This window comes from Eurytemora carolleeae, unplaced genomic scaffold (assembly GCF_000591075.1).
Source record: "Eurytemora carolleeae unplaced genomic scaffold, Eaff_2.0 scaffold7, whole genome shotgun sequence".
Lineage (NCBI taxonomy): Eukaryota > Metazoa > Arthropoda > Copepoda > Calanoida > Temoridae > Eurytemora > Eurytemora carolleeae.
Window position 1 is genome coordinate 156,332 of NW_019396407.1, and position 25,792 is coordinate 182,123.

At 33.2% G+C, this 25,792-nt stretch overlaps 2 protein-coding genes across 3 annotated transcripts in view; both read right to left on the reverse strand.

Moving 5' to 3' along the window:
- Positions 1-2,479: 2,479 nt before the first annotated feature.
- On the reverse strand, positions 2,480-10,343 carry LOC111702697 (mitochondrial carrier protein Rim2). The gene is made up of 7 exons (XM_023474463.1): positions 9,976-10,343; positions 8,142-8,561; positions 7,653-7,840; positions 7,005-7,117; positions 3,751-3,964; positions 3,467-3,665; positions 2,480-3,183 (listed from the first exon to the last, which is right to left on the reverse strand). The coding sequence occupies exons 1-7, from the start codon at positions 10,014-10,016 to the stop codon at positions 3,126-3,128; spliced, it is 1,233 nt and encodes a 410-aa protein (XP_023330231.1). The 5' UTR covers positions 10,017-10,343; the 3' UTR covers positions 2,480-3,125.
- Positions 10,344-16,464: 6,121 nt separating this feature from the next.
- The window catches only part of LOC111702698 (hormone receptor 4), a 15,967-nt gene continuing 6,639 nt past the window's right edge, over positions 16,465-25,792 (reverse strand). Inside the window, exons 2-12 of one of the 2 annotated variants that reach the window (XM_023474465.1) lie at positions 22,523-22,648; positions 21,223-21,310; positions 19,138-20,900; positions 18,899-18,960; positions 18,590-18,832; positions 18,391-18,510; positions 18,035-18,301; positions 17,612-17,807; positions 17,002-17,129; positions 16,896-16,922; positions 16,465-16,792 (exon numbers count right to left, since the gene is read on the reverse strand). In XM_023474465.1, coding sequence (XP_023330233.1) covers positions 16,730-16,792; positions 16,896-16,922; positions 17,002-17,129; positions 17,612-17,807; positions 18,035-18,301; positions 18,391-18,510; positions 18,590-18,832; positions 18,899-18,960; positions 19,138-20,900; positions 21,223-21,310; positions 22,523-22,643 — 3,078 coding nt within the window. In that variant the 5' untranslated portion in view covers positions 22,644-22,648 and the 3' untranslated portion in view covers positions 16,465-16,729. Of the gene's footprint in view, positions 16,793-16,895; positions 16,923-17,001; positions 17,130-17,611; positions 17,808-18,034; positions 18,302-18,390; positions 18,511-18,589; positions 18,839-18,898; positions 18,961-19,137; positions 20,901-21,222; positions 21,311-22,522; positions 22,649-25,792 lie in introns of both variants that reach the window. The other variant, XM_023474464.1, reaches the window with a different exon arrangement.

Below are 25,792 nucleotides of genomic sequence, written 5' to 3' on the forward strand. Positions count from 1 at the left end.
GTGTCCCATTAAACATGCAAATTGAGAGACGACTTGAATATCGTCAATTTGATTTCCGATAATTGATAAATGACATAAAATGCATCAAAAAAAAAGATTGAACTTCTAATAAGAATTCCAAAGTGTGGTCTACCTTCATTGTATCTTTCAATTTTGCGGAGATATTGAACATTTGAACAGTTTTCTAGATTTTTAATAAACGCGAATTTCGGCAAATATCTTAATAACTCCGTCAATTTGGAAGGTGAAAAATTGGTAGACCACATTTTGGAAATCCCAAGTCTAGTGGTTTTCGGTGTTGAACGTTTTAACTGACTACAAAATCTTATTTACGCAAAAACTATATAGAAGTCGTTAATTAATTCCCATGTTTATTGGGACACACTGTGTTCTGTTTTTTTACAGAAAAATAAACCATTTTTTACTATTTTATGTAAAAAATGTAATAATGTATTTTTTAATATTAAAATATCTACATTTCATCCACATGCTTTTATTTTCTATTTATTAATTTTGACTACAATAAACATGATAATAAAATATTTATTTATATTTGATTAAATGGTAAATCTTCTGTAAAACGACCCTGCTATTCGAAGTGTGGTCTCCTAAAAAAAGAATATCGAAGACATTAGAAATTTGGACAAATTCGGTTGCCTGTGTTGTTATGTATACAAAGAAAAAATAAAGGATAATATGGTCTTAAATGTTTAAATGAGCGTTACTAATTTTTATAGATCTTGCCAAAACCACCTTAGGCCCCCCTCCTCGGTTGCGCCTCCAGCTGAAGCATTCATAGTGGCAGACAACAAAAATCTAGCCGATATTAATTCTTTAACATTCTCCACCACTAATTTTTTCATTTTATTTTTTCAAAAAAAAAAATACCATTTTTTATTAAGTTATTGCTATAAACGTATATTGTTAACAATTTAAAATTTTTTACATATTAATATTATCTTGCCAAATAAAAATAATTGAATCAAAAAATACTCAGTATTTGAAAGCAAATGACCCATAACACGTTTATTAAATAGTCTGTTAAAACCTTTGCAAAATTTCCTAAAAATATATAAATTGTGTTTCTAAATTATACTTTAGAACTTCCCCATAGATAATCGGGGAAACCTTTTGTTATGAGGTAAATTTTTTAATTCTTGTGAAACATTTGATTGTTTTGTTATTTAAAGTGAAGACAGGGTGGAAAAAATTTATGTATAGACACGCGCCAGAGTTTTTTTATAGGATCAGAAACACTAGAAAGAATGTGAATCAATCCCCTACATTTTAGTTAGCAAATTTTACACATCATCTAATTCTCATCACATTTTATTCAGTTTATCAATTTTCCAGGGAGGTACAGGGTGTCCCAAAAACATGGGAATTCAGTGACGAATTCGATATCGTCTTTTTAAATAATTCTTTGATTTAGTGTAGTGATACCTACTGAGAAAGTTGTATTCTGTAAGAGGTTCGTCTGCTATGTTCACATTTTGTTTGTTTATGTTTTGACTGCATACGGTTGTACTTAGAAAAACAAGAAAATTGCAGTATACAAACTTGTCCGTCTTCACTATTCATCTTGCGGAGACATTATAGACACATCTTTACAGTCTTTTACCCTTTTCATAAATAAACTCTAGCAGACATAATAATATTATGGCTTTTGAAATGAGGTATTACAATGCTATTTCATAACAAAGACGATATCCAATTCGTCACTGAATTCCCATGTTTTTTGGAACACTCTGTACCTAATGTTTTAATGTTTAAAATATCGTTTTATATTTCTGAGAGATCTAGGCTAAAAAAGATTAAATGTTTCTCACGAAGATTTATCTCGTTCTAAATGGACTAAAATAAAAATTCTCACAAAAAAACTTTGGTTTTTAACCCCGGAATAGAACATTTTTGTTATTTTATGACACCTCATCCTTTAATGAAACAGGAGTCAACGCTTCCAGTCATCAAAATGTATCCAAAAGCCAAAGAAAAGACAAGGCAGCTTTCCTCATGGTTAATTAAAGCAGCTTTCCTCTTTCATGGTTGATTAAAGCAGCTATCCTCTTTCATGGTTGATTAAAGCAGCTTTCCTCTTTCATGGTTGATTAAAGCAGCTATCCTCTTTCATGGTGGATTAAAGCAGCTATCCTCTTTCATGGTTGATTAAAGCAGCTATCCTCTTTCATAGTTGATTAAAGCAGCTATCCTCTTTCATGGTTGATTAAAACAGCTATCCACTTTCATGGTTGATTAAAGCAGCTATCCTCTTTCATGATTGATTAATGCAGCTATCCTCTTTCATGATTGATTAAAGCAGCTATCCTCTTTCATGGTTGATTAAAGCAGCTATCCTCTTTCATAGTTGATTAAAGCAGCTATCCTCTTTCATGGTTGATTAAAGCAGCTATCCACTTTCATGGTTGATAAAAGCAGCTATCCTCTTTCATGGTTGATTATCAAACTTATTTTTACCCCTAAAGCATCAAATTTATTATCATGCAAATACAAATAAAAACATTATCGACAAATTAATCGGAGCTCAACCTGAATAACCGTAATGTTTATATTAAATAACTTTTCAAATCAGACAGTATTTATAAAATTCGGACTCATCGCGTCGCACAGAGGAAGAACATCTCTAGTAATTGCAATAACATCCAATACTAGGACCACCTAGAAGCAGTCGAATTTTAACTGTAGCTAACCTACCTACATAAATATAAAGAAGAAACTTAAAACTTTATATTACTGTTTCAGTAAAACATTAACAATGCATCTTAGAATGGTACGATAGAAAAATGAAAGCTTTACTTAAGAAACATTACAACTCCTATGTTTCAATCACTATAAAATATAAGAATATATCAACAGCTATTTTTAATATCATTTATCACAAACAATGGTTCACAAATACACACTTTTGCTTCTACTTAAAAAAACTAAATAGAATTCTGATGAATTTTTAATTTCAAATAAATGTGAATTCTTCTGTAATAAGATGAATTACCACGAATGAATTTTCATTTTACAAATTACAATTCCCAGCCAATTGCAGCAAATCTATCCATATGAAAATTTTTGGCCAAGTTGTGTATGTATATGTGAATGTGCACAAGTTTAAATTATTGGCGATTATTGCTGGAGATCTGCTGTAGATTCATCTCTTTAGAACGTCTTTCCCTGCAATAATAAAGGGATTAATTACATGTTTAAGAAAAGAACTAGGTACCACTTACAAATTTACACTTTATACAAATTGTGTATTTCACAACCAAGATTTTGTAGATTTACTAACTGAAAGAGAGAAGGAGAAAGTTGAACATTTTTAACCATATTTTCTGTACTAATGTTTGAAGTATTATTAGACTATATAAAAACACCCAAAAAGATCATGTAAATAGAAAACCAAAGGATAACGTAGTACATGTTTTGTATTATAAATTGAATATTTACTAATACTAACCGCACATAGTTGGTGAGAACAATGACCGTGAGCTCATATGTTGCCATCATAATGGCTGTGTTGGGTATCTGTCTTAAAAGCTGAGTACCAAGACCTCTATACAACCCTTGCCGGCCCTCTTCCCTGTTCACTAAAACCAGAGTCTGCCAAAAAGATCTGTACTTCTTTCCTGACTCACGCATGCGAGTTCTGGCAACTTCTAAATACGAGCAAATAGTTATTGACGTGGAAAAAGTTTCAGTTGTTTGAACGGTTTCTGGAACTCTTAAATTGTAATAACTAACCATGTGGATATGCAACACATGTTGCACAGGTTTTAGATGTTGCTCCACATAACATAAATCCGACGAAATCCTCCATAGTTTTTTCTTGATCTTTTCTCCTCCTTCTTTGCTCGTCCAGGGTTTTCTTGAGAAACTCGTAGATGACGAAATGAATCATCGTTTCACTTATTCCCCACCACGACGCAGTTACTCCTTTCCAGAAACCAGCAATACCCTGAATTAAAGTTAAATTAGAAAACTTGTGATATAATTATAAGTTTCATCATGTCAGTTTAGACCCAATGCTAGAAAACCTAACTTACATGATCACTTCAGCTCGAATATTTATTGTAGAACTTATTTCCTGTAAATTTAACCACTATATTGTTAACTCACTTTTCTATATAAAGGATAAGTAAAAAAAAGTTTGATTAGCGGTGTCTGGTGCAAAAATGTATCTTTGTACAATTCTAATGTTATCAGTTTTAATATTCACTTTCACCAGGGTCCGAAGCTAGACCAGAGCTGATAATTGTGAATTTTCTATTTACAGTTAAACGAATTTTCTTTGATCCCGTGATTCAATCTTGATAAGTTTAGAATTTGACACAAATATATAATACACATTTTTGCTTTTCTGAATTTTTGAGTCTGAAGGCAACAAAGTTTAGCGAATTTTTTAGGAAATATTTAACGTTACAATTTTGTACCAGACGCCGTTAATCACATTTTTTTTACTTACCCTAAACAAATAAAATATCATTTGTTTTCTACCAGTTTTTTAAGAAATGTTTTAGGATTAAAATTTTGTGGAAAATGAATGTAAGGGACATAAATGATTTTTTTAAAGTTAGAATTATATATAAATATATTTTTAAAATTAGAAGTATATTTTTTTAAGATAAAAGGCCTGGCGGGAGGGGATTCTAGATCCCTATACATCCCTGAATATCCTTCAGTTTTGACACTTAAAAATATGAGCTCCATTTGTTTTATTTTCGCGAAATAGAGAAGATGGAAGGGATCGAGTTTTCTTAATGTGTAAAATTTTGTTAATAATTAATAGTAACTGAATAACTCACGAATTAATTAATAATAATCACATTCACTTATCATCAGTCCGGTATCAACTTGAAGACGAGCAGGGTAAGATGGAAGTTGTTTTTTACTGAAACATAATTCACACCATACTGTCAAAATATTAAAGTCTTTCATATTTATGCACTATATGGACTATATGGATGCAACAAATATTTCCTTAATTTCGTTTTCATGCACATTACTGCTGTACAAAAATTTAAATTTTTCGTATTCATGGGGAGTGCAAAATTATGCAAAAATGACCTGTATTCATGCGCAATATCATGAAAAAATTCTGACTTAAATTTCGTATTCATGCGAAATTTCGTGCAATAAAAATTATTTCGAATGAATGTGCAATTTCGTGCAGAACTGGTTTCGTATTGATACGTAAATGATGCGGAATTTCGTGCAAAAAATGACATTTCGTGCAAAACCACGCAACTGTTGCGCAAGAGAATTGACTGATTCGTGGAAACCTCAATTATTATTTATTATACTAGCTAGGGCGCTTTGAAGCCCATCTTCCATTTCATCGTTTAATTGGGGCTCTATCTGTAAGTATCTTCGCTTTGTAACATAAAACTTTTTAAAGAGATTTTTTTGTCCCCAGGACATGATCGGGTTGTTACGATCAAATCTCGGAATTATTCTATTGCGAAAGTTGGTGTTGTCTGGGTTTATATTGATCTACCAGGGGTAATTTTGGCTGCACATTCATCCATCCACGCTTCATTCATTCTGAGAAGAGGGTTGACAAGATTCCAGCTGCTTAAGGGCTTCTTAGGCCTAAGAATATAGAGTGCAGGAATTCTTCTGATATACTGGAATGAGGCCCGGGTGCAAAACAGATAGGAAACATCACACTCATTGCTCCCAAGCGTTTGTAGGCCCGGATTGGATACCCCCCAGGTACCTATAGCTGGCAACTATAGACTCTCCCTGCTTGTCCACCATTCCCCTATTCATCATCATTCACTTGGATCAATCCATTTCAAGCTTCTTTCATGTTGAGTAGAAAGCACGCTCTCTTTCGTGTTGACAGCCCTCCTACATCCGTCAGGTGGTGGTCATAGCTGCTTAACCAGATGTTTTTGAACCCACAGGTGTGTGTGGAGTACGGGAATCTAACCCGTGAACACCAGTCTGGACACCAATCCAGTTACTAGCTGTGGACAAGTGTGCTTAACTTCAGTGATCTAACGAGAACTGGTGTCTTCGCGCAGATAATTTTTTAATGCAGTAGCGTATTTGCAATTTTATGTCAAATTAGGTTTAAAGCTCTTCTGGAGGGGGGGGGGGGGGAGGGGGATAAAAAGTTTAAAGATCAAAGTTATTTAGAATTAAATTTTCAGAAGTAAAAAAGCAAGTTTTAAATTTATTCATAAGCTGTTTAAAAAGTCTCAATTTATAATGGACAATCTTAGGGTATAAATTAAGAAGGTGGTAAAGGAAGCTTTTATAGAGTTTGTTAATCCCAGAAATTATTGGAAAATTGAAATTAAACCCAGCTAAAACCCATAATTTGATATACATCATCAATGAGGTTGTACATGGTCTTTGGGGGGGGGGGGGGGGGAAAGAAATCGCTAATGTTAAAACTTACCCCCCAACCCCCAGAAAATCCTTATTATACGCCCCTGCAACGGAATTAGGTTTTCAAATACGAAGAAGTTTTCTTGGCTACCTGTAGTTCGAATATAAATTAACACTCAGTTTATTGAGTGAAATTCGTTTTCACGGTTCGGATTAACGGTTCGTTTAAAGGCTTGTTTGTAACTAATCTCAGTTAAAAATAAACATTTTGAATACTTAAAAAAAGCGTATATAAATATATAAGTATAAGTATGTGTATAAATATCTTCAATCAAGGTCATAGGATTTCTGCATAGATTCGCAGCTTCGGCGTCAAAATTCAAATACATTAATATTAAGCGAAAAAAACGAAATCTAATATGTCTTGTGTATTAAACAGTCTTTTACATGTGCCAACAAAAGGTATTTTTATCAAAATTAAAAATTTAACGAACTCCGTCACCCCCCCCCCCTCAATAAATAGAAAATTTCGTCCCTGCCCAACTGAAAAAAAACCGATTTTTCCCGTATGAATTTACACATTAAACATGGCTAATCTGCTTAATCTTAGTTTATCAGAGTTTTGTGTTGTTTCAAAAGATAACAAAAAAAAGTATCACCTGTTCAGCATGAATATTTTTAATCACAGAGAAGAATCCACCCTCTGACCGGTCCAGCTGCAGTCTAGTCTTTACCAACCAGATGGGGTTCGTAGCACAGGAAGACACAAATCCTAAGAACAAATGAAAATTGGTTCGCCTCAGTCTAACCGAACCCCGATATTAATTGAGGTATGTTTACGCACAGGCTTTTCATTACTGCATTTATTTAAGTAGTGGAAAATAAAAGTATTCAAGGAAAAATAATCAAAAAAGAGGTAATCAACGCTTGCAATTTTTAGTACCCCATTTTCTTTGTGAAAAATGAAAACTTCTTAATTAAAAATTAAATATAACTCTAGAACTCTACGATTTCTACGGTCCCGAAGTCATATCTATTTTGTGAAATAGTCGCGTTGAATCAAATTAATCAATGTTTAATCTCGATATTTCTAACCTGATTATAAAGGGTTTAAATGAAATATAGTTTTGTAAACAGTCTAGTATACTAATTCAAATATGGAAAATAAAAGAATTTAAATACTTGGATATCTTTATTATAAATTTAGCTTTTTGTTCTAGATTTAACAACCAGACCCATATAAATAGCTTTAAAAGTTAATGCTCAAATAGAGTTTATTATAGCTTGAAAAATAAACCTATCCATACCTGCCGATGCAGCAGAAATAACATGAACAAACGGAGTATCCCGGTTAGGTTTAGGTAACCGTGAGTTCACAGCCTGCTTGGTGGTTGAGTAACTCCAAAAGTAGATGGCCCGAGAAGGGGCTACGCCCACCAGGTTTGGTCCCAATCCACGGAAAAGGCCTCGTGGACCCTCATTAAGCCAAATGTGCCTTAATAGGGTTAAATCGTTAATTACTGTTAATTTTTTATCAAAATAAATTAAAATGAAACATTCTTATGTAGAATAGTTTTCACTCTTTTTTCTAAAACTTTTTGGGAAAAGGTGGTAATTACCCCTAGACGTATATTAAACTTAATTTAAAATACATATCTTTATCAGGTCTATAAAGCTATATATACATGATACATTTTTATACATTTGTTATTTGTCACTCACTATTATTATCATTATTAAAGGAAGAAATAAACCCATCAAATAAACTGAACTTTTATGCATATAAGTTGTCTTACTTCAAGCAATCCCAGACACCTAGAGTGTTATTAGGTTTACTCGGACTAGGCACAGTGTGTACATTCATGCTTGAAGGGAGTGTTAGCTGAGTAGTTCGGCCGGAGAAAACGTTCAGCTTAGGTTTCTCCGGTTGATAAGGATGGTATTGAGTTGAGAAAAGAAGAGGAGAAGAGGATCCAAAGTGTCCACTGCCTCCACTTAAAAGGTGAATTCTGTAATGAGAGCCAAATATTGGCCTGCAGGTCACTTTATCAATCCTGGACCAGTACTTGTTAATCAAAGATTTCCCGGATGATGTTTTGGCACTACCCGTACCATTATTAGGAATTCTAGTTTCAAACCCAGAGTTGGAGGATTGAAGACGAGTTTTCACTACTTCCAGCGGGCATGTTAGAATAGCTCCTGTAGTACCACCAACTCTGAAAAAAAAATGTTTTGAAAATAAATTTTAACAATTTAATTGGAAAATTGCAGACACAAAGTCAACTGAACTTAATATTCCTTCTCTACCCTCCACTTTACTGAAGATTGATTAATGTGATAAATAATAAGGGCTCCAAAAATTGAGTTCTAGATGCTATATGGAAGCAGCATTCTAGTTCTTCTAGTAGAACCCAACTCAAAAGCTGTTCAAACATAATTTTTCCAAGATTTTTGTTCTCACTATTTTATGCAGGAAATTTGTTTTCCATTCAAGGATCAGTAAGGTTTAAAGTGAAATCGCATTGGTTTAAAGGTGTGTTTTTAAACCAAAGAGCTGTTTTTTGAAGAAAATAAATGAAATAACGTTTATGATCAGTCCTATAGTAGAGTTTCCGATTTTTAAAACTCCGACCCATTCCTATCAATTCTGTATCATAATCCCAATTTCAAGCATTTTTAACATAATTATTAAATTATTAATTTTGTTATTACTAAAGGGTTGGGTTAGGTTTAGTAAATGAATGGGCCGAGCGCTGTGGCTAGAACATGCAAGGGGGACGAGCGCCGCTGCATAGGACAGGCTTGAGGGCTGTACGCTGCAACCATGCATCAAACTTTGGTCATGTAAGATTAATTAAAAAGCTGATAGGATCGAGGGGGTACGAAATCATTCTCTAGGAAATAACTAATTTTTCCCTTGTACCCCCCTCTTCTCTTTTTACCTCTAAAGTTTATGATCCTCCTGATAAAAAATCCCCCTGGAATTCTATACAGGAAATTTGGTAATTTTTATGTCAAGACCATGGCAAGCTGAGGAAGATGTGCTAATAAATCTTGGATTTTTATATACAGGGTTACCCACAAATAATGAGACTGTAAAGACGACCCAAAACTCCAAAAAAGTGACAATTTGAAGCTTGGTTTATAAATTTTCTACATTTAATTAAGTATTATGATGGTTTACTAAAAGATCAAGCAAGGAAAACAACAAGTTTTGGACAGCAAGGAACCCCAATGCAAGAAAACGGACTAAAGAAATTCCGTACAATCGTCTCTGTTTAGTCTCATCCTTTGCATGGGTAACCCTAGTTAAGAAAAATCTTCATTTGGAGTAACGATTAAATGGCACCGCTTTCAACTTTAAAAAAAAAATTTAAAGGACTATAGAAGGTTCAGTCAGGAAGGGGGAACATTCCTCCTATTTTTCCAGGGGGGATGGCCCTCGCCCCCCCCCCCCTTCACTTTAAGCCGCCTCTGTTGGACAGGCAGCTTAGAACATTTATTTGCGTATAATTTGTTGACTGGATCAGCTGACTTTTACCATACAACGGAAAGTTCCTACATCTACAAGTATAGCCACAGAAAACCGGAACGCGTGGTACAAACGTAGCTCAAAATGATAATACATACCCTCCTGCTACTAGATGTATCAAGGTGTCCGTGTCAACCATAGTCTGTGTATCTTTATCTTGAAAACTAAGGAAACAAACGCCAAGTAGAACAGGTTTCTAGGTCCAGATCAGGGTGATATCATTTTTAAAGAATGGTGAAAAAACCTGCGTAATATTATATATAAATTAGGATATTTCACTGAACTTCGGTCTATTTCAGTCCTCAAAAATCAGCTTTTTCAAATCATTCAAAAAATATTGAGATACTACTCTGATCAGTTTCACTGAAGGTTGAAGCTGGGTTTACTGATCTGATTTGAGCAACCTGGACTGACTGAACAGTGAACTTAGTACTGAACTGACTAAACTCGAGAGTCGAGTCGAGTCTGCCTTTGGACCGGACAGGAGAGAGAGAGAGAGAGAGAGAGAGAATCGTCTGCTATGTTCACTCTGTTCACATTTTGTTTGTTTATGTTTTGACTGCATACGCGGTTGTAATAATTTGAAGCGATTATTTCTCACTGATGTCTACATTCTACTTGGGGGACGTTTCACCGATGTCTACATTCTACATCGGAAAGAAAGAATTCGATTTAGTATATACTACATGGTACCGACATCGAAGTGTTTAAATGTGGGAGATCATATCTTCGCTGTATTATATATTACATCGTTATATAGGTTATAAAAAGAATTGTAGCTTTTTCTTCACCTTAATCATAAATAATAAAATGGTAAATAAAGACAACTACTTTTCATAAATAAACAGTGCTCCCCAAAATAATATAGTATGCAAAGACAACTGCTCATAAATATACAGTGCTCCCCAAAATAATATGGTAAATGATGATTACCATTCATAAATATAAGTGCTTCTTGAAAAAAGATTGCATATTAAATAAATTCGTCTTCACTTCACCATTTTATTACTGTATGTTACTGCAAATGGAAGGAAGAAATAAGAAGAGAAAAAAGGAAGAAAGAGAAAGTGAGAAAAGAAGATTTATTTTGGAAAGCACTGTATGTTTATGAGCAGTCGTCTTTGCTTACCTTATTATTTTGGTGAGCTCTGTATTTTTATGAAAAATAGTCATCATTCATCATATTACTTTGGGGAGCACTGAATATTTAAGAGAAGTCGTCTATGCTTACCATATTATTTTGAGGAGCACTGTATATTTAAGAGAAGTTTTCAACGCTTATTATTTTATTTTGGGGAGCACTGTATATTTTTGAGAAGTTTTCAATTATTATTATTTTATTTTGGGAAGCACTGTAGTGTATATTTTGAAAAGTAGTCAATACTTACCATTTTATTTTGGAGAGAACTGTATAATTATGAGAAGTTGTCTTAATTTACCATTTTATCATGTATACGATTAAGGTGAAGAAAAAGTTACAATTCTTTTTATAACCCAAATTTAGACCATGAATAACCTTTCCTCCAAATGTCCTGACGGGAAAATATCTGTCTTAATAAACTATAATGTGTGAAAAGTTAAAATCTAGATTTTTAGTCTTTAGTCATTAATTTTGACTCTTTTTGAGTCTTTTGAGTCAAAAAATTTTTCGCCTCCGCCAGGATTTTACTCTTTAACTAATAGTTGTCTAATTCTGATACCATTTTTCTTGAGAATACTACGCAGGTTCTATTAAAAAAGGGTTTTGGTCGAGGTTTTTGGATGTTGAGTCCATGGGAGTTGGGAAACTTAACCCATTGTGCTTTTTTCAACCCTTGCTGTTATGCTATAAGTACTTGTTCTTTCATCCATATGCAAAGAAAGGCCTGTAAAATTTGGCATGTAACCCATCAGATTACTGTTGACGATTCCTGCTAAAATTAGAATTGCAGGGGTCCCCTACTCCACCCACCTCTGACCCACTTTATTCTCCTTGTCATCCCTCTAAAGACTATCCTCTTAGTCTTGCCCACCCATTCGGCCAGTCCAGGTCCCACACTCCGAAGACAAAAATACCTTTTAAGTTATTCTACACACAGTTTAAGTCAATGTTGGATGATTGATTACCTTTGATTTTCTACACATCTAATTTTGAGTAAAAATTACGATTTTAGGCTATTTTAAAACTGATAAAATTCGTTCATCTTCAAGCTAAAATATTAAATCAAGGGTAGATTAAAAATCTCATTTCAGTTATAAGAAAATGACGATTTTAGGCTATTTTAAAGGGAGTGTTCGCGAAAAATGAAAGGGGTATAGGCTAAATGCGATAAAAAAGCGCTTTTGATCGCTTCTAATCTTACTTCTATCTGTTGCGTCTAAAAGGAGAGAATTGTTAAAAACGACTAATACCGTAGAACGTATAGTATCCATACAAATTCAGAAAGATGCAACATACGACTTAGACCGTAAAAAAATCTATTTAATTTCAAAAAAATCATTCAGATACTACACCCTATGGTCATCGATTATCTTTCGCCACATTTTTATATAGTTGATTTTTCATAATATGTTTTAATTGTTATGATCTGAGAGTTACTTATAAAACCATTTATTCCTGTTTCGAGGATTTTTGGTAATGAAGACGACATTTTCATACTTTCCAGGAATGTTCGAAAACAAGTTGGAAGCTAAATGTTATTTTAAGAAATAAAATCAAAACATATTATGAAAAATCAACTATATAAAAATGTGACGATGGATAATCGATGACCATAGGGTGTAATATCTGAATGATTTGTTCGAAATTAAATAGATTTTTTTACGGTCTAAGTCGTATGTTGCCTCTTTCTGAAATTGTGTGGATACTACGTTCTTCGGTATTAGTCGTTTTTAACAATTTTCTTCTTATAGACGCAACAGATAGAAGTAGGATTAGAAGCGATCAAAAGCGCTTTTTTATCGCATTAAGCCTATACCCCTTTTCATTTTTCGCTAACACTCCCTTTAAAACTGATAAAATTCGATCATCTTCAAGCTGAAATATAAAATCAATGGTAGATTCAAAATCTCATTCTAGTTATAAGAAAATGACGATTTTAGGCTATTTCAAAACTGATAAAATTCGATCATCTTCAAGCTGAAATATAAAATCAACGGTAGATTCAAAATCTCATTCTAAGTATAAGAAAATGTTGATTCTGGGCTATTTCAAAACTGATAAAATTCTTCATCTTCAAGCTGAAATATAAAATCGATGGTAGATTCTAGGTCTCATAAACAATCGAAAAAAGATCAAGCACTTTTCGAAAAATAAGAAAATTTCTGTTCCGAGCTCTCTCAGAACTTTTAAAACTCATTTGACTTTCCACAATAAAAATCAGAAAATCAAAATAACAAAAGAAGTGGAATTATACTCAACTCTAAGAATAGTTTATGGAGGAGATGATTTCGCTGAAGGATTCAATGGAATAATCAACTTTCATAATTTATAATAGTAAAGACTTTAATAAAATTAAATTTGATCGAGTTTTTATAATCTTATCATTAATGGCTGAAGCAGACTTAATGTTTTTTATATGAAAGGTTTAAATACAAGTAAATGTACCCTGCGTGGGTTCGGTGCCAAGGTGCACTGGACCCATGCATAAAGGGTCCAGTGCTCCTTTTAACAAAGGCACTTTTTTGGACTTTGAAAAAAACAAACTAATGCAATTTGTTTAGGTGGATCTGTTACAACCAGTCATGTATTTTTTACCCATCTGGAAGCAATCTAAAATTTGATAAATATTGAGTTTCCAGGTGTTTCATGGCAACGCACTGGCTCATTTATAACTTAATTTTTACAAAATTGTTTTCTTTATTATTGTTTTTTAATATTTAATATTTTGAATTTTGGTTTTTCTCAGAAAAAATATATTCCATATGAAGTACGAGACACGTAAACCCTAGGATGATCATTTTAGGAAATTAATTAAAGTTTTCTGAGTGTCTCTTTGATTGAGCCAGTTGTTCGCCATGATGAGCCGGGAGGTGCCGACCATAGCACTAACGATCGGGATATAGTTTTCGAGCAAACTCTGTCCTTTTTACAGATACTTTTACTTTATGTAATAGTTTTTAAAAAAACTCACTGTATAATATTTTATTCTATATAATAAAACAAGACATTCGTATACATACATAGAGAATAGAATATATATTAGAGGGGAATTTAAAGAATCTCTAGGTATGAATTTTTTCAGTCCCTTTCAGTCTGAAAGGGAGTTCAAAGTGTACAAATCATTTAAATGTTCACAAATTATATGCAGTAGAGTACATTAATACAGTATGTTCCCTAGACTATTCATTTCAATTTCGAATTTTTTAAAGCTGTTAAATAAACTTTATAATGAATTAGGTGAATAAAAAACATCATTTGATTTATAGTTATAACGGAAAATCATCGTTTGTGAAGTGAAAGGCATAGATAGAGTCTATTTGAAATGATCATTGGTCAATTATGAAACCCAGACTATTTCATAATTTGGTTTTCTTTATAACATTAATTTTAGATTTTCTATATAATGATATTCCAGGGTCCAAAAGGTTATATAGCATAAATATGTGAAGTACGCCTTCAGTATGGAAACAGTACAACAAAATTGCCGTTTTACACTTTTTTCTAGTAAATTCCCCTCTAATTTATATTCTATTCTCTATGTATACATATATGTTCCCTATAGCCGGCCAAACGGCTGGACCGAGTGGGCTAAAACTGTTTGTGGCTACTCATGGGTAGCCAGGGGTGACATGGGCTAACAAAATGTTTTTTTAAGTTCCACGGGCAACGCCGGGCACTTCAGCTACTATATAAGAAAGCTCTTTGCCCCTATATATATTTATGTTAAAAGAAGATTGCTGCTTTTTCACTGATATTTTTTAAATATACTGCTTGACCAAAGTTGCTGAATTTTTTTAGGCAACCCGTGGGTATTATGCAGGGGACATAAACTTTAAAATATTTTAGAAATTTTTAAATTTCAACGTGCAACGCCGAATACTTCAGCTAAAACCATAATTTAATATCAAGCGTGGGTAACTGGCGGGAGTAACTATAACATAATAATATAAACCTGGGCAACACCGGGTGCTCCAACTAAAAGTCTTCTATACAATAAAACCAGACATTCATATATATACAGATACTCCACGTGGATACATTAATACAAATTTCAGAAGATTTTAATTTTTAAAAAAATATTAATTTTCTATTATAAATATATTTGTATAACTAGCTTCTAACTTTTTGTTCGCTATTTGACCAATAACCTTTTGCAGCTATTTTTATTAGATTTGAATTATTCATAATTCACTTTCAACTACTTCCTTTGTAGATATCATTAATCCATATAAATCTTGCCTCAGCTATCCAAGCACGGAGAAATTTTAAAAATAGAGGCCACCTATTTAGCCCATATCAGTAGTTCTTACTTAGAAATCATCTTTTTTTAGTAGTTTTGATCAAATCAATAAATTAAAAAAACTTCCAAAACTCGAATCAAAAAACACATCTTTAAATAGTAAAATTTTGACCACAAAGGTGTAACAAAGTAGATAAATTATTCTAAATACAGAATACAGTGATAAAGAAATTTATCGACTGGTAAGTTCTGCTCTTAACATCTAGAATACTGTAGGTTGAGTTTATGCAATAAAATTTTTCGGTCGAGATATATAAAGTTCAATACTTTGATATAATAATTAGAGATCATTCTAATTTCATGAAAATCCTTTGCTATAACAAATAAATTTTAGATTTAAAGTTCTAAAACTTAGGGAATAGTGATTGTCGGAAATGATTTTTAAAGGCTACATGTATCTGGGGGAAAAATATTCTCTCTCACGGCCCATGATAAACTAAGTCAATCAAGTCACCTAGTGAAGAAATTTTTATTTTTGAGTGGATATTCATTGCACGGACTAGTGAGGTTAGGAAGGGGGTACAGGGACGACATGAGCCCCGCGAAATGGTCTTCAAGCCTCTGGATTTGAGATGAGTATTTAAAGTGACCTGGCGCTACCCCTATCCTTCAGAATAAATATTATAAAAGTAATATACATATTATGTTTATAAATTTTTCGGGAAAAAAATTGAATATTTTAATAGTTATGCAACGTTTTTTTGGATATTCAAGAAAACACCGCATAACTATTTAAAGATGATATCCATTCTAACGTTTATGGGGTAGCGCTAGGTCATTATAAATACTATCTGCGAGTAGGAAGGATTGGAGAAAACTGTGTGGGGCTCGTGACGGCTCTGCTTCCCCCCCTCTTCCTCGAGAGGCGCAAAATCACTAAACATTCTGAAGAAAATCATTTACACGTTAATGTGTTTAGATAGCGAGACAAACCTTCACAATATTGCACTAGAGCAAAAAAACTCTTCAGCAGTTTGTTTACTGGTACGAGTTATACATCTTAATTTTATTTATTGATATTTTTTTATGATGTTTATATTCAATGAAAAGACTCTGATAAAAAATCTAGATTAAATTCTTCATTTGTCAGATTTCAATGTATTTACTCTTCCAAAAACCTCACAAAAACTCAATTTTGAAAATAAAAAATAAGCTTATTCTTAATTCATCGAATTTTTATTTGAAATGCATCATGTATAAATAAGTAGAACCATTTTGTAAATATATATACGTCATGAACGTTTTATTTTGAAGAGTATGATAGATCCTAAGAGATTCAAATAATTTAATCCAAAACTGGACTGGGTTGCTTGACTGGTTTATGTAAGAACTGGCTAGATACAAAGATTAAAGAAAGTTAAGTAAGTAGAAAATATTAATCAGGTTCTCAAAGATTGATGGTAACCATATCTCAGACACTGGAAGAACTAATAGTAGAGTTCAAGAGAAACGGAACGTAAAACATCTTGCTTGCCTAAACAAAATACATTTATTCTTCAAAATAATTCATACAAAGTTAAAGAGTGACTCCCCCCCCTTGCAATCTAAAGAAAAAATCAGATCAAAATTTTACTTACCAGAAGAAGTCCTGCAGCCTCTTGAACCTAAAACAAAGAATAATGATTATCAATGTTTTCTTTGATAATGTGAAATTAAAAACACATATCAAGGGTTATCACATACCTCTGGAAGCTTGACTAATAGCTCTTGGACTCTGTTAGGCTGGGTCGGAAAATTCCATTCCGTGTAAATTTTCAAACAATTCATGTATCTGTCGTGGATCTCTTCTAGTTCAGAATGTTGAACTAATCCTGTAAAAGTAAATATACAATTTCTTGATTACTACCTGAGATAAAAAAGCTTTCTGACAAAAAATAAATTGCACTAAGTTTAGCCATTAAGAATTTGGCGCAGAGGGAGAAAAAAATATGTGTGCTAATACTGATAATTTCTTAAACAAAGAATATATATCTTACTAACATTCTACACTGATGAGAAAATTAGAATCTCGAAGTTTTATCTCTTATATTATTATCAACTAGTAGAAAATTTTCTACAATTTAATTTACAATAAGGAATTGAATCTTTGGCACAAACTGAATTATTTTTAATCCCAATATCTTAGCAAACTGAAAGTCTTTTGATATTTCAAAGTTTTACACGACATTGTGTTACAAATATAGGGATTAGAAAATCTGAGTTTGAGACAAAACCTCAATTCTTTTCATACGTTTTTTTCTTCACATTTTTCAATTTGCAGGTTTAGTTGTTTTAAATCTGAAGGGGAACCTACCGTCTTCTGTAAGCATTGCAACAACTTTGAGGCAGACATATTCTTCTATTGTTAGCCGGAAATTTCTGAGTGAAGTGATGACCTTTGTCACTTTTTCCACCATGTTTCCAACATCCTGTCTGAGTTGATCCATAGTGATTGGGCGACCCATCATTGATGTTAAGCAGGTTTGCAGAGTTACCAGGTTGGTAGCAACCTGAGACAATTAATAAGTTTAACTTTTGAAAATAGTAATCTTTAAGGGATTGTTTAGTTTATATACAGGGTGAGTCAAAAAAAGGGGTAAATAGGGAAATATTTTTGGTAATTTCATTTTTGACAAAAATGTATGAAATTTTTGATAAATAATCTGATAGACCATTGTCTGAGCTCATGTATTTTAGTAAATTCTTTAGTTTTAAACTCGAATGCATAAAGTCTGACCTCCTGATGGAGCTCTGCAGTTTCTCCGTCTGATCTCGTGGTTCCCATTCTCCGGCTACCGTTTATAGCCTGATAGGACGATGTGGTGAGGACAAGAAGTTCATGCCACTTGTTAGTGAGCAAACTGGTGTGAATATTTACAGGAATATCCTCGTAGAAAGGTAATCTCCGGGTCCATTGAACCAACTTTACAACTATATTGTCTCCAATCCTACTTAATCTGTCCGAGAGTTCAGCGTTGCTGTGATCAAGAAGGTCATTCACGTCCTGAACAATATATGTTTAATAACAAATTCTCAATCATCTTCTGAAAATGTGAAAGAGGTATTTAATAACTTAGATAAAGATAAACTTACCCTAAAGGTTGAAATATCCTCAAAATCATCACAGTCTATTAACTCCTGAATAAGACGGAGGCTGTCTTCATAACGTTCCCTTCGTCTCGCTCTATCGAACTGTCGATATTGCGGCAAACCCTGTTCAAAAAGAAGAAAAAATGATGAATGTTTTAAAAATTTCTAAATACAAATAAAAAATAAAATTTTTGTTGCTGACCTCTTGAGATCCAGTAAGAACTGCTTTAAGAATATTTATAGACGGAGAAATGGTGTCAGGATGCGGAGAGCTTGGAGAGGAAAGGCTCGTCGATTGAAAAGAAGCTGTTTTCTGTTCTTCCCGTAAGTTAAGGAGTGATTTTGGACTATCCATCTGTTCAAACTCGATATTCTTCATGGAAGGTTTTGACATCACATTAAATTGTCCCATCTGTGGTTTAGGGTGCTTTTTTTGCTTTTTGTACTTTACCTAAAAATAAAACCAATCATCTAATATTTTGATTTTATTTATATGAAAACGAAATCTAACCTTATACATATTGTAAACAGCTCCAGAGTTACGTCCTCCCGGCATTCGATCCTCTCTCACAGCTAAGAAACAAAATTGATTCAAAAACTATTTGCTATTAAAAAACTATTTGTTATTAAAAAACTATTTGCTATTAAAAAACTATTTGCTATTAAAAAAACTATTTGCTATTTAAAAACTATTTGCTATTAAAAAACTATTTGCTATTAAAAAAGGGAAAAACAAGATTAATAACCTACCTGCTAACACCATTCCTCTTTCCAAACATTTTTGAAACCTACAGTATTGACACCGATTCCGTTGCGCTTTATTAATCTCACAATTCCCATCCGCCACACAAGTGTAAACCCTCTTGTTTTGAACTGTTCTTTTAAAGAATCCTTTACATCCTTCACATGTTATAATGCCATAGTGTAGACCAGTCGCCTTGTCGTCACATATCATACAAATCATTGGTTGATCATCCTCATCTAGAATACGGTTTCCAGGTTCTCCACTATCCCTGTTAAAGATAGACCCACTTGGCTGAGCTTGTGCAGGAAGTTGGTCTAAGTTTCCTTTCCATAATTCAGCCATATCAACATGCGGTCTATCCAGCCGTAAACCAGAAGAAAGGTTTGGACGCAGACGTGTGAAATCTCCAGGTACATTGTTAAAACTGGGCGGCAGGATATGCCTTAATTCAGACGTTGGGGCCATAGCATTAAACATATCCTGATGGTGGTATAGTTGAGGTTGTTGTGGCCTAGGACCTCCAACCTGACACAGCTCAACCAAACCTTTCACAGCCTGCATATCGTGTTCACTATCAGTGCTCAGTCTAGTAGTATCCGGCAACCCGAAGTTTTGAGGGACTGGTGAGTCTATTGGACTATGAGCTGGTGATGGACTCCATACCATTGTTCTAACTCCTCCAGATTTACTAAACATTACGCTTGTTCCTGGAAGTCCAGAACTACTTGGGTTTTCAGGTCTCTTAGGTTGGTTTAGGCTGGTGTGATTTAATGAGCGTGTATTATTCCCTGTAGGGTTTAACATTTGACCTCGATGGTCGGAATTGTGTAGCATATTTTTATATGGAGACATGGTAAAAGGCTCTCCTCTTAACGTTGGCACTGGACTTTGTGAGTGGGGAGACTGTATGTTGGTGGAGGATTGGGGAAGGTGTAGAGGGAAGCGATGAAAGCCTGGAGATGGAGTTCTTCCGTCTGAATACTGTTGTTGGTTTTTAGCAATTAGTTTCTGCATTGCTGAGATAAAATTTGGTTTTTGATCCTCAAATTCTTCCGACATATGGGACAAAATAGAGTTGGGCTGAGAATGAGATTTTAGATGGTGAGCTGGAGATCCAGGAGAGGAGGCTTGGGAGGAATGTGAGTATCCACCTTTAAACACTGACATTCCACTGCTTTGAGGTATTATCTGAGCTGGAGAGTATTCAGATTTTATGCTGGTTATTGTATTACTGGACCGCATATTCTCATATATGTTTTCAGCAGGTCGGGGGAAAGTATTAAAGGCGGCAGCTCCTCCTCTTTGCAAAGTGATTTGAACGGAAGGTCTGGAAGCTGGAGGTTGTACATCTGACTTTGGCTTAGATAAAGTGTTGTATAATTTTGAGTTATAAAAAGAAGGATTAAAACTTGGTTTAGTGCTTTCATTTGATGTACTTCCGGAAACTCGAGATTCATCAAAATTTTGAGAATGAACAGAATTCATAGGTCTCACTTCAACTATAGCACTGCTAGTTTCTCTTGAAAATACAAATTCCTTCCTCATATCAAGATCATTTGTCTTGGATATGCTTAAACTGGTTGAACTATCACACTGAGATTTAAGTTCAAGTCCAGAGAACTCTTGTTTTACAACTACAGGGGGAAGTCTATGTCCGATTGTTCCTTCTTTTACTTCAACTCTCTTCTCCGCCTCCCTCTCCTCTTCAATCTCCGACTCATCGCACTCACGTTTAAGTCTCATAATAGGCACAGGAGACGCCACAAAACTAAAAATAAAAGTTATAACCTTTAAAACCAGGAAGAAGGATTGGGTGGGAGCTTATAAAAGTTGAACTTGGATAAGTTTTCTGTCACCTCAATATTTTTTAATTCGACAGAATTTGTAAAACCATCCGTATTTTTTTATTATAGTTTTTGCCTTTATAGAGACAATCTTTCCTGAATAAAAAATCTAAGTTTTGCTAAGGTAAAGAATAGGGCTTTATTTTAGTTAATTAGTTGATTAATACTTCATAGTAATAACTGATTAACAATACTTGTCAAATAATGTAAATAACAATGAAGACCAAAAAAAATAGATTAACAGACCTTGTATCTGTTGTGTCATCGGCCTTTGATTGGCAGCTGACGTCCCTTGGATCAGGAGATAGTTTAGTTAGCTCAGCAAAGTTTTCACCTAAATCAGTATTAGAGCTATTATCCAGTAATATTACATCTATGTTGTACATTTTTTCGAGATTACATATATACGATGCCCTTACAAGTATTTCGTATTTTACATATAACGTCAATCTTTCAACATTTGATAAAAAGTCTAGTGCCGATGTGAAATAAAAACTAAAAAAGTGGAGAGGTTTAAAAGACGTACCAGAATTAACTCTGCATCAAAAAATTACTTTCTTATGGTAAGATTTGGGTGCACACGGGGTTGCATTGGTTATAAATTCCTAGCTGATAAAGTTAATTGAAATAAATACAATAAATCTAGATTTTAAAAATACCCCAAAAAAGTATTAGTAATTAATAACAGTTTTTTATAAAGAAATATTAATCGTACAATGTTTTGTTTGATTAGAGAAGAAATATGTGTTAATGAATTCTTGTTGTAAATATTCAGACCATCAGAGTTTGAAATTTTGAACAGGGTATAGTCGTGAAACCCGGTGTCAGAACATAGCCTTCGTGAATGGGTTAAGTCTATATTTGTAAAGGAATTGAGTTTTTGTCACAAACTCAAATTTTCCAATGCTCATATCTTGCCAATCTAATATTATAAATCTTTTATATTTCAAACTAAGATCACTTGAACTAACACAATTCATAGTTTGAAATATCTAAGGTTTACGAAATTGGGTTCTAAAAATATAGGGTTTAAAAAATCAGAGTTTGTGACAAAGACTCAATTCCTTTGTTTTAAAATATTATTTTATATGATTAGTCTTATCATTTTCTAATTCTAACATTGATATCTACACAAATAGACCACCAAAAAGGAAACTTTTGAGTTTCATTCTTTAAGAAATTGAGTCTTCGTCACAAACTATTTTTTTTTAATGACTATATGTTTGCAACCGGAAGATGTAAACCTTCGATATTTCATACTTAGATTATTTGACCTAACAGAATTCAAAGTTTGAAATATCTAAGGTCTACGACGTTTGGTTGCAAAGATAGAAAATCAGAGTTTGTGACAGTGACGCAATTTATTTCTGGCTCAGTAATTGTCTAAATCTCTACATAATATAAATCGACTACGGTCATGTCAAACATTTAGTGATGAAATGAGCCATTTTGATAAGTTACCGATTTTTTCGAACTTATTTTTAATTTCGAATGTGACTAAAAGAACGAAACATACTGATCTATATTTTAAAGACTTATTACTTACCATCACTACTGCAGCGAGAGTCTACCTTCCTCCGCTTGAGCTTAAAATCGTGGTAGAGACTCATTTCATGTAGATGCTTAACCGTGGGCGGGGCGCCAACCCCTCTCACCCCTTCCGACATAACTCCTGTAATGTTTAAAGTTTTACAATTATGTTTTAAAAAACTGTATGAGTAAATATGTAAATAAAAATTCAAACACAAAATAACTCGGGATATCTTCAGCTATTTGATTACTTGATTATTTAAACCAAATAATCAAATTTCAATGACAAAAGTCTGATTTAAATACATCCATTTGTTTAAAATTCATAGTTATGAATGCTGAGCTGAAAACTTTAGAATGGGATATCTTTAATCCAGATCAGTTAATTAATCTGGAGATTAATAACAAGAGAAGAACAAGTATTATTTAATCTCGAGATTAAGAAAAAGAGTGGATCAAGCATTAATCCCGATATCCACCATTCAAAAGTTCCCAGCTCAGAGGTTCAAGAAAAACTGCACTGTGCAAAGCCATAGAAAATGGGAATTGAGTAGTAATGATATTATAATCTTATAGGATTTTCAATTAATTCCATATTTAATGCATGTAAAAAAATTACGACTCCTCAGCATATCAAGAATGATCTTCCGTTTTTGTATCTTAGAATATTTAAGACAATTTTGCTTGTATAAAAAAGGATTAATACCGACAATTTGTCAGATACAAAACATGTGAACCACGTAGACGGGTTGTTTTTACTGATGTAAAATCAAATTCTTGTTAAGAAAAAAATTAATTAAGAGTAGCATGATCTCCGAAAAAGTTTTTGATTAATCGTAGAGATTTTATCGTTTTTTTTCAGGTTTGCGCCTGTAAATCCCACCCCAAACTAACCAGAGAGAGAAGCATTCGGTTTCTTTTATTTGAAATCAAACGTGTTTTCCTCTATATTTCTACAATCTTTAAACTTACGGATTTGTTTATTTTCTACTTTTTCATTCAAAATGTATATGCCAACAAAAAATTATTTAAGAAAAAAGGCTATAAAATTATGTTAGGAGGTCAAATTGTATTCGAAAGTCACAGCTTTCTGAAATATTGACAGAACCGTTAAATCCACTTTAAGATTTTTCAAAAGTGCATCAGTAGTTGAAATCGTATATCTAATTGATATCTTATTATATTTATTATGAAATTATTTATCAAAATCTTTAAAGCACAATATCATCGTATCTATGAATTTACACAATATATATGTAAATTGATGTAAAATAATAGTAATTGAGTTATGAGGCTACAAAGTCTCACCAGACATTTAAATTTCTTCCTAACGAGAGATATATATATATAAGGAAAAAAAGGAAAAAAAGAGATAAAAGGAAACATTTACCCGTCTCTAGCCTCCCCCCCCCTCCCAACCTGCGCCTTTGAAAAAAACTTATTCTATGGTTAAAAAATCCTGTCGAACCAAACTTAAAGAAAAAAATCTATTTAGTTTCTAAAATTCTTAATTAGCCAATTTCTTTCATCTGCATATTTTTCAAAAATAGTCAAGGTATTGAATAAAAATGTAGATTCTAATGAATATACAAATGCCGGGGAGCCGTGAGTATTATATACTCTCTAGTCATGCTAGTCGTATCATGATGGGTTGAACGTCCTACACTTAGTGTTGTTGTTGTATAGAGGTTAACGGCCTAACTTCTCCCTCCCCTGCAATGTGTTTGTCGTCACAAATTTCTAGCCTATTTGCTCTTCTTGGCATCAAATGATTAATTTTTGTATGCATTTTTTGCATTTATTTTTGATTCTTTAGTTTTTGTGTTATGAGTTATACATATTTTCATTTTTAATAAAAGATTGCCATGGATACAAATGATATTCATTAAAAAAACCTTGGTCTTAAGATCATGGTTCGACTTATTTTTATTGTTCATTATATGAGTTTTGGCGTTTTAACTAAAAAAATCTAAGTTTTTCTTTAAATTTTATATTATTAAAAAAACGAAAATATATTTCAACCCAATAATATTGACTGATGACATAGATAGGAAAAAAGCAGATCTGGATCCTGGATCCGTTCTTAGAAAAATTGGGGTTTTAAATCGGAAATCTCCCTGATAGTTTACTGATTTTGGCCCATTTTTGATTTTTACATCCGGTATCAGAGGCGTAACTTGGGGGGGGGGGGCCGGGGGTTGTTGTAACAGGGGAAGCTGGAAAAAATAACATTAATTTTCTCGACATTGATAATCTATTTTTTTAGACAAATTTTCTCATTGAAGCTGCGTGTTTTTACAATATATACGAAAGTCCCTTTCGATGATGGTTTATATGTTTTCAAATGACCCTTGCTAAGTATAAACTTAATGTAGTAAAAAACAAACAAAACATGATCCTTATTCCCGCAACCTCGACTCTTTCCTCATCTTACTTCAAAGAAAAAAATTAATGCCTTCCCAGAAACGACTTTCATGAACTTTTTAGGAAACAAAAATTAGTGCTTTCCATGTTTTTTATCTCATCCTTCAGGCAGGCTTCTCCTCTTTTTAAAGAAGGCACAGAGATTTACACGACTATGAAAGTTATGGATCAATTTTTAAGACCGGGTCGAATTTGAAGTGTTCCAACGGCCTTTGGTTATGCTTCACCAATCCACTTATACTTTTTTGTAGCCCTGGCTTGCAGATTTTAAACTGTCACGTGCTTGTTTCCAGATTCAGTTAAAAGGAGTAATCTGCAAAATTGTGCGTGAGAGCACCGTGCATACTTTGGTTCACAGGTATATTCTCTATTTCAGTACCATCATATCTATTTTAGTATTTTATTTTTTAGTATATATAGTTTATACATAGAATATATATATTGGTTTTATTTGTATCTTTATTCATTTTATTCGAAATCGTAAAGAAAATATCGCTTTTATATTATTATTAAATAATACATATTTATACTAAGCTTTCAGGGAGCTTTGCGCCCATCTTTTATTTTAATTGTGAACATTTTCTCTTCGTATACATTGAAACGCAAAAAAATCTCGGATTTTAAAAAAAAAATCGTGGATTTTCAGAATTTAATGTAAATCTAATTTTGTTGGTGGCTAATTTGTTAAAGTTTGATCATCCATTTACCTTCCCCATGGGGTTAAGTGTGCAAGGTCCCACAACAAATTTGGGCCGGGTATCGTTAAATCCAGACCGGGCGTTATGTTAGGTCCGGGTGAGTGTTACATATGAAATCCATGTACAAAATTGATACCGGAGGCGGAAGGAGGGAGGGGGGGGGG

What these genes read in the sequence shown, in the direction of transcription:
- LOC111702697 (XM_023474463.1), bottom strand. Translation starts at nt 10,016, where the DNA reads ATGGTTGACACGGACACCTTGATACATCTAGTAGCAGGAGG. An exon ending in AAAATATTCATGCTGAACAG is followed by an intron (nt 3,965 to 7,004) that starts GTGATACTTTTT and finishes ACTTTAATTCAG; the next exon opens with GGTATTGCTGGTTTCTGGAA. An exon ending in ATGTGTTGCATATCCACATG is followed by an intron (nt 3,666 to 3,750) that starts GTTAGTTATTAC and finishes GCTCGTATTTAG; the next exon opens with AAGTTGCCAGAACTCGCATG.